We start from the raw sequence: 8,820 nt of genomic DNA on the forward strand, positions 1-8,820 counted from the left end.
AAATACTCTGCTTCTAATAATACTCCCAGACCACACAATACTGGAGGAAATGTGCCGCTCAAAATAACCTTCACACACACACACACACACACACACACACACACACACACACACACACACACACACACACACACACACACACACACACGGCCACAAACATCACCATGAGATTTAAATACATTTCTAATAACACGCAAACTGAAACCAGGGTTATTTTCTTTTCAAATAATGAAAACCGCACGAGGCGCTTTTCCTGCTCCACACCCGGCCGACAGAGGGCGCTCCTGCCTCGTGCACGGCTCCGTCCGCGCGTGTGTGTAAAGCCGATGAGTTCATTTTCAAAATGTTCCATTAATTTTCCCAGCTGTTTTTGATTGCATAATAGTAGTAATAATAATAATAATAATAATAATAATAATAATAATAATAATAATTCAAGCTTTCAGCACAACGATTTTTTTATTGAAACTGTGAGACAATCAAAAAAGAGAAATAAAAAGAGGCAAACAAAAAAAAAAGTAAACCAAAAGAAAAGAGAAAATACCCGGACAACCAGCATAAACAAGATACTTCCATATTAAATATATTTATGAATAGATATGAATGAAAAGGGAGGACTTCCTTTGAATGTCTCCTGGCTGGAGTGAAATAACCTGAGGTGTTTATCCAAGTGGATCTCTCTCTCCCTCTCTCTCTCTCTCTCTCTGTCTCTCTCTCCCTCTCTGTCTCTCTGATCTGGGTTGTGTTGGTGGCTGCAGATGAAAACATGGCACACACGTCTCCTAAAAAAACCGAGAAGCGCTCAGAGCTTCATTTACAGTATATGTTCATGTAAAATGGGCAGAAGAAGAGCAGGAGGAAAGAATAAGAAAATCGAAATATGTACACGCTAATATACAGCCTTGAATAAATTAATACCAATTGCATATTCTTGGATCTTAGCTTTATTTACAGAATTCTTTTTAATTACATAAATAGTTCAGAAAGATTTCTTCTGGCATGAAATGATAAGCGGTGTTTGTCTCTAGCGTCCCTTTTGAAATGATCAGCCCGGTGATCAGACTCCAGACGCTCCGCAGAGCGCTGCAGCGGGTCCTGGGGGGTCCTGGGGGGTTCTGCAGGGTCCTGGTCCGACCGACTACCGGGGCAAAACTGGCCTTGCGTGGTCCACCTGGGATCGTGGCTCTCAAAGTGTGTGTGTGTGTGTTGTGTTGTGATCTGCCATAAGAAGCGGTGTTCTCTCTATAGTGTGAAACGTCGGCCTGGTCTTTTGGAGTAAATCTCATTTTAATCTTCTAATTAGCTCATTACACTCACCTCATTAAAATGTGTGCTTTATTACAATCATGAATGGTTTGCAGACCGCGTGCCTGGGCCGACCCCCTGAAGCCCCCTGGTGGCCCCCAAGGGGCCCCCGCCCCACACTTTGAGAACCACTGACCTCTGAGGAAACACCACATCCCATCCTCACTCCTGCAGTCTGACTGAGCTGGCTTCCCGTCACGTCAGCGGTGGGCTTTTCCGATCTGGTGGTTGTTTTGAGGGTGAGTTCTCCTGCTTGTCTTTCATGAATAGATATATTCTGAGTCGATACAGAGGCGTCCGCCGCCTGGGTCAGCCTGGACGTGATAACACTGGGACTCGGATCAAAGGAGGGGTTTTTGTGTCTGACGGTGCAGAATCGTCCCGCAGGCCTTCCAGCCGCTCCAGCTGTGGACGAACCTTCAATACTTGTGAATTTCCAAAGGTTAAATATAATAACATAGACGTATAGTTCTGTCTACCCGCAGCTTTGTTCTGAAGTGTTAGTAACCGGCCCTCCTCGGCCCCCGGCGGTCAAACCCTGGTCCCAGGTCTGCCGTACAGGACGTTTGCACTTGTAGTCCTGTGGGTGCTGGAGCCAGGCCTCCAGGCCCATCCTGACCAGAGTGTGTGTCACTTGGGGGAGTCTGCGCTGGGGGAGGGCTCCCTCTGGCCCTCCAGGCCGCTCACCAGTCTCTGGATGCTCTGCAGCTCGTTGACAGAGTCCTTCAGGGAGCCCTTGGGGGACGAGGCCCTCCCCGAGCCCCCGGTCTTGTGGTTGGCGTGGTGCTCGGGCGCGGGGCTGGTCTCCCTGCTGCCCGGCTTGGAGGACTCGGAGCCGGGGGCGGGGCCGGCCTGCAGGCCCGTGGCCAGCAGGCTGGAGCTCTGGGGCAGCGACACGGGCAGCTGGTACGGGTTGAAGCGCAGCCGGGGGCGGGACGAGCCCAGGAAGGGGTTCCTGGACAGCGGGCTGGAGGCGCTGGTGGCCGGGAGGGCCGACGCCGAGGCCGCCGCCGCCGCCGCCGCCATGTAGGTGTACGGGTACGGGAAGAGTCCTCCAAACGGAGGCATGGGGATGCCCTGAGGGAGGAACAACAAAGTCCGGTCACATCTCTAGTACTTCCAGAGCACACGTCTGACAGCGGAGCTTCAAACCTCACATTCAGGACTAATCAACAAAAGGTTCACAGCAGAACACCACAGTCCTGAAATCACGCCGGGCGCAGAGCAACACGGCAGTCCCTTACCTGAGAGGCGAGCATGTGCTGGGACAGGTGGAAGGGGAAGGGGCTGGGGGTGGCTCCCCCCGAGCCCTGGCCGCTCAGACCGCCGTTCTCCAGCGCGCCGGCTCCGGACACGGAGGCCAGCAGGTGGCCCATGCCCATGGCGGAGAAGGCCCCGGGCGCCATGGCGAACTGGCCGGGGTGGAAGAGCAGCGGCGAGCCGGCGTTCAGCGGGTTGAAGAACTGCTGGCTGTGCAGGCCGGACAGAGCCAGGCTCTGCAGGTGGCTGGGGCTGAAGTGGGAGGGGCTCTCCGTCTGGACCACCAGCGGCGAGAACACGTCCTTGCTGGCGCTGATGCCGCCGGCCTCCGAGTCTTTTGTCAACGTGTCTGCCGTGTCCTTCCTGTGCCGGCTCTCCCCCTTGTCCTTCTCTAGGTTCCTTATACTGAATATGGACTCGTCCTTCTTCTCGGCGCCGGGCCGGTCCCTCAGGTGCTCCTCGCACCGCGAGCTGTAGGGCGACACCGGCTCCGGGCCCGGGCTGTTGGACGCCGTGCAGCGGTCGTCAGGGTGATCCAGCTCCTGCTCGCTGTCAGTGCACGTCTTCTCATCTGAGGACGCAGAGGGACGGACGCTGTGAGACACTGCAGCTCATTACAACGCAATGCAACACAATGCAACACAACACAACACACCTCTGTGCAGACTAAAATTGGAAATCGAGTCTCTTTAAAAAAACAAACTAATTGTCACTCCATAAAGTTATGAACAGCAACAAAAACAACAAATAAAAAAGACCAAGTTTCACTGTTTTTCCTTTGAAACAGCTGATTTTAATTTCCACACCTGATAAAGAAAACATGAAGTTTAAAATGAGGCTGATTTAATGAATCAACCAATCAAGGCTTAAAGATTTTTCTTAGAACAAATAAATTAAATTGGAAAAAACATATAAATAATTTAGTGAAGCAAAAGGAAAACGGGAGCGCAGGAAAAGCCTGAGCAGGTTCGACAGCTGGGGAATCATTTCATCCCGGAAACATCTTCACAAGTTGTCTTTAAAAAAATTTAAATAATTTCCGTCATGACGCAGAAAAATCCATATTAGAGCCGCTGATTTAATTCTGATTTTAAATCAGAAGATGATCACATGTCTGCCTCCTCCTCACATAAAGCAGAGCGCACTGCGTTACCTCTGCCGGGCCTGCTGAACCTCAGCGGACTCGAACCCGCGCCCAGCGGGGAGTGCACCGCGTCCCGGCCGGCCGCCGCCTCACTGGACGAGGCGTCCGAGTCCGCGCCGTCCCGGTCCGCTTTACACTGGTCCTCATACATCCGCAGGGAGGGCATGGTGAGCTGCTTCCTGCAGGGGGGGGGGGGGGTCATCATCATCATCATCATCATCATCATCAGAACTAAAGTCACGACCTAATAATAATAATATTACTACTAATACGACAATAAATAATAATAATAATAATAATAATAATAATAATAATAATAATAATAATAATAATAATAATAATAATAATAATATCACACACGCACCTCTTCTCTCGCCGGCCGTTCCCCGTGTCTCTGAATCCTTTCGCAAAAGGATTGTTGTCTATCTTCAGTTGTGTGATCTGTCCGGAAAAAAATACACACACACACAATTTAGAGGTGTGGGAACACAACAGAACACACAAACCCCCACACTGTCCCTGACTGCTGCCTCCACCTGCCCGCCGGAGCTGGATTTACGCACGCAGCGCGTTGAGGAGGGCCACCATCAGGCCCCGCATTTACATTATTAATCAAATGATGGGGCGTTATTCTCATCGGCCCCTGGAGGGAAGTTCTGCCACGAAATGTTCCTCTATGGGGGGTGGGGGGGGGCACCAGGCCCCAAGCCCCAGAGAAACACAGCAGGCAGAGTAATAGTTGAACAGATGACTATAAGCATCAATAATTAACAGTGTGGTTTGGATCACGATCTGTCCAAAGTGGAAGGAGGACAGTGCGCACGGCTGGAGGCCCCGGTGTACCAGGACCCTCCAGGAGCCGACACCGGGACCCTCCAGAAGCCGACACACAACCCTCGCGGCCCTCCTCGGGCCCTCCATGCGCCCTTCAGGCAGTCGGAGCTGCTTCCAACATGTGTCCACTGCGACCTGATAATAAATGACCTCTAATCGGTGGTGACTCTTTTACAAGATTCAAACCCAGCGCGGCACGAGAGGGCAGAATAAAGAGACCCCGCGTGAATAAAGAGACCTTCACGCTATGAAAAGGAAATAAAAAGCCACCGGCTTTAAAAGCAAACCAGAGGTGGTTTCGGCCATGTCTGATACCGAAACGCTGCAGCCTCCGCACCGTTTTTACGCACAATTTCTCCTCCCCTGGTTAACGTTACAGCCCATATAACTCGTGACAAGCTGATAACACACACATAAACACACACACTCGATTTGAATTCATAGTCAGATCTGTCCGCTGCTCCTCATCCAAGCAAAGCAAGCAATTAAAAAAATCAAGCGGGACATGGGATCCTCTGCAGGGAAATTAGGCGACCTACAAAATCAGATTAAGTCTTCGGGGGCTGTTGGCGGTGGGGGAGGGGACGCGTACACACATTTATTATGCAAAAGGCATCAGCCATATTTCCGAGGCTCACCTTGTCGTTCTGGTAGGCCGTCACGGCCACGAACTCGGTCTCCGGGAAGACGTAGGTCCGGAAGGTGCTGTAGGGCAGCTTGAGGATGTCGTTGGCCCGCACGATGTGGAACCGGGGCTGGTACTTGTGCATGGAGTTCAGGATGGTCTGGACCAACACACACGAAAACACACAGCGATCCAGTGAATATACCGGCGTGGCGAGTCAACGTTTATTCAAGGAGTGCATTTCAAAACGAGCTGAGCTGTGCAGTTTATTAAAAATAATTTAATTAAAAAAAATGCAGTGTTGTAGAAATGCACAAAAATCAACAGAGGTCAAACGGACAGTTTAAATCCAGCTGTGTAATAATTAAAAACCAACCATACCGGATTAAAAATGTTAAAATGACTGGAAGCAGACTTGTCAGTAATTAAAAAATGAGCAGGCCACACACACTAGCCACTCAGTAAAATGACCAGACACAACACACACTCCAACTCTCACTACTGACATTTAATAAATTACTTTACAATCAGAGAACATTTTTAACAAAAAATATCCAGACTTAAAATGCAATATTTCGGTCAAATTAAAAGACGCACAGCTGCTGTAAAATAAATTTTACCTGTAACTAGTCCTCATTATTTCTGCTGGATTTATCTCCGCCAGACAAGCGTTTAATATCTGCTGCTGGAGCTCTGACTCCTGCTCAGTTACACTATTTATTACCACTGTGCGTTACATTGTTTTCTATAAATTACTCGACGATCATGCAGCATTTATGTCAAAGGTGTGGTAGCAACACACGGAGCTGCGCGAGCAGGTCTGAGAGGTGATAGACTGGCTGTAATCCTCCGTCCCCCGACACACACACACACTCACACACACACATTATGTCCCTGTGTTTTTATTCTCAATGGAAGCTTTAAGTTTGAAATAGAGGGTAAAAACAGTGAGAAGGTGCGGGGCTCCGGGCCTGCTGCTGCTGCTGCTGCGCGCGTGCAGATACACACGCACGCACACACGGGCCTGGGCTTTTATATTTCAGTGTGAGAGGGGAGAAAAATGCAGGCTGGGAATATTTTGGAGAGCGACAGGGAAACAGAAGCTCGGCGGCGGTGGAAGGCAAGTGGCGACAAAGTGTCAACAGACTGGAGCTCAGCTTTACGCACGCGCTTTGTGTTTGTATGGGATGTTTCACATTATATCTGAAATGTGGCACATTTTAATAATCCTGCTTTATACATTTCCAAACGGTGCATTTCAGCTTTTCACCCTGTGCTTTAAATAAACGTCTTTGTATTTTCTATCTCTCCTCCAGCTGATTCGTCTCATTTTATTTTCCTCTGAAAAACACTAAAAAGTCTTTCTTTACTTTGTTCCAGCAGAAAACATGTCAGATGTGCCTCGGAACTGCAGTTATACTTACAAATCCGTGTTTGTCCGAGATGTTGTTGGTCAGCTTGAGCTTGTGGAACGCAACAGGCTTGGCCATCCACTGCTCCCCGGTGGCGGGGCTGTCCGGGTGGATGTACATCCTCTTGGGCATCTCGGGGTCGGCCTTTCCCGCCACCATCCAGCGGGAGTTGTGGAACTTGTAGCGGCAGTCGTCCGCCGCCACGATGTCCATCAGCAGGATGTATTTGGCCTTTTTGTCGAGCCCGTTTATTCGTACTTTGAACGGAGGGAACATCCTCCTGAAGAGAAACACACACACACACACTGGGAGTCAACACCCGCGATTTAACCGAAAACACACACAACACATCATCACACAACTACAAAAACTAATCTGACAAAAGGGGCTTTGTAGGAGCTCCGACATGTGGAAATATTACAATTGTGGTAAAATATTCTTCAAACGTTCAAGACGACGTGCGCATCTGTGTTTTCCGTGTGTGTGAGAGTGTGTGTGTGTTGTCCCAGTCTTTCCCAGTATATTTATGAGTGCAGCTCCTCTTTGCTGCTTTTTGAAGTGACAGGCTGTTTAAAGCGCTGCCTCCTCAAAACAGCTTCAGCAGATAAAACCTGAATAAAGCTGAAGAGGAAATATCCCAATCATCAGCTGTGCTCATTCTGCGAGTTTAATGCAAATATTCTCATTTAATAAATAATAAAAAAAAAAAACCTGCATTTCTCTTCAAATGTTTAAATAAATTCGGGCCGTATGAAAATTGAATTAAAAAAAGCAATTCCTGAAAATCAGGAGATAAACTATTTTTTTTTTACTATGTTGAATATTTTTCCTGTTTAGTTTTAGAATTTTTTGCACACTTTTGTAATCACTGTCGAAAAAGGCTAAAAACTGATTTAATAAAAGGCCTGAAGAACAAGCTGCAATTCAAAAAGGGAAATAAATATTTTTCTGCTCTAAATGATTAATTTCAAGGAAAATCTCTGTGAAAGCGGGAATTGTGGCTGAATCCCTGAAACGAGTCTGGAGCCGGAGCCGCTCTTACCGTCCGGACTTGGTAATAACCATCTCCGTCCCGAGTTTATGGAACTGGTCCCAAAGATCCTTGGCTTCCAGTGTAACTTTGGGGTCGTCGTCCACCTCCTCCTCGGGCTCCAGGCTCTTCATGCCGCGGAGATGAGCCGCCTGATGGTGGCTGAGGGCCGGGTGCAGCCCTGCCTCCGCCGCCCCGGCCAGGCCGTGGTCCGGGATGGGCTTGGTGAGCGCCCCGGGAGGGAGGCTGAGCGCCGGGAAGAAGGACGGCTGCGCGGCCGCGAGGAAGGCGGACATGGGGAAGTCGGTCGGCCGGTGTGCGTGGAAAGGGTGATAAGCCATTGCAGTCCCTGTGAAAACTGGATCTCTCATCGGTGCATCCACAAAAAACGAAGTGAAATAATGGATGTTTTCGGTGGTAAATCTCCCCGACCGAGCGCCAGCGTCGGTCCGCGCGTCGCGGCCGCTGGATCTGTCGTGAAGCGGCGGAAAGGAGCGCGGCGCTCAGCCTGCCGTCGGCGTGAAGAAAATAGCCCAGAGTTGCTGCCCTCGACGTGTTTTTTTCCTCTGGATCCCAGAAGAGTCCGTGAGTCGGAGCGGCGCCGCGGTGAGGCAGAGCCCGGCTGCGTCGCTGTGCGCCTCACGGAGAAAGAAGCCGTTCCTCTGCTCCACTCATCCCACGCTGACTGGAGAGATGTGGCCTCGCTCACTGCAGATCTGTGACTATCTCACATGTCCTTCCTGCCTCCATCCCCAGCACTAATGAACCAAGCCCCTTTGATTGCTGATTTTACGCTTTCTGGACCAATTGTGGGCCCCTATAGGCGTGGTTCTGACAGCTCCGGCCAGACTCTGCGAGAGGAGGGGGGACAAGAAGGTGTCGGAAGCATTAGCAGTAAGAAAACATGTCAACAGAATAAAATATTAACCAATGACAGGAAAGATCGGGAAATCCCACCCCCATTTCCAAGCCAAACACCGGGTCAGCCCTCAGTTCTTGGCCGGTGGAGGCATCACCTCTCTCGGCTTGCGTTTTTTACAATGTCGCCTCCGGAGAAGCGAACCTGTGCACAGACTCACTGTCTCAACACTCACCTTTATCCAGAGGAGCAGCTCCACTCCTGCATATTCACCACTGTCTTCCCAGAGCAACTCACAGCCGTAAAGCCAGCGCCTCGCAGCTCGTGCTCTGCATTCCGGAGAGATTTATT

At 50.0% G+C, this 8,820-nt stretch overlaps 1 protein-coding gene across 2 annotated transcripts; it reads right to left on the reverse strand.

Annotated features, from left to right (window-relative positions):
- Positions 1-440: 440 nt before the first annotated feature.
- tbx2b (T-box transcription factor 2b) lies at positions 441-8,454 on the reverse strand. Of its 2 annotated transcripts, none has more exons than XM_030108065.1 (7): positions 7,623-8,454; positions 6,593-6,860; positions 5,182-5,334; positions 4,074-4,150; positions 3,719-3,888; positions 2,550-3,136; positions 441-2,382 (listed from the first exon to the last, which is right to left on the reverse strand). In XM_030108065.1, exons 1-7 carry the CDS (start codon positions 7,979-7,981, stop codon positions 1,936-1,938), a joined length of 2,061 nt encoding a protein of 686 aa, XP_029963925.1. In that variant the 5' UTR covers positions 7,982-8,454; the 3' UTR covers positions 441-1,935. The 2 variants fall into 2 exon arrangements, with proteins under 2 accessions (XP_029963925.1, XP_029963926.1); XM_030108066.1 differs by having other exon boundaries at positions 5,182-5,328; positions 7,623-8,450.
- Between the last annotated feature and the right edge of the window lie 366 nt (positions 8,455-8,820).

Source organism: Salarias fasciatus, chromosome 14 (assembly GCF_902148845.1).
Source record: "Salarias fasciatus chromosome 14, fSalaFa1.1, whole genome shotgun sequence".
NCBI lineage: Eukaryota > Metazoa > Chordata > Actinopteri > Blenniiformes > Blenniidae > Salarias > Salarias fasciatus.

What these genes read in the sequence shown, in the direction of transcription:
- tbx2b (XM_030108065.1), bottom strand. Translation starts at nt 7,981, where the DNA reads ATGAGAGATCCAGTTTTCACAGGGACTGCAATGGCTTATCACCCTTTC. An exon ending in CGGCCTACCAGAACGACAAG is followed by an intron (nt 4,151 to 5,181) that starts GTGAGCCTCGGA and finishes TTTTCCGGACAG; the next exon opens with ATCACACAACTGAAGATAGA. An exon ending in GTTCAGCAGGCCCGGCAGAG is followed by an intron (nt 3,137 to 3,718) that starts GTAACGCAGTGC and finishes CTGCGTCCTCAG; the next exon opens with ATGAGAAGACGTGCACTGAC.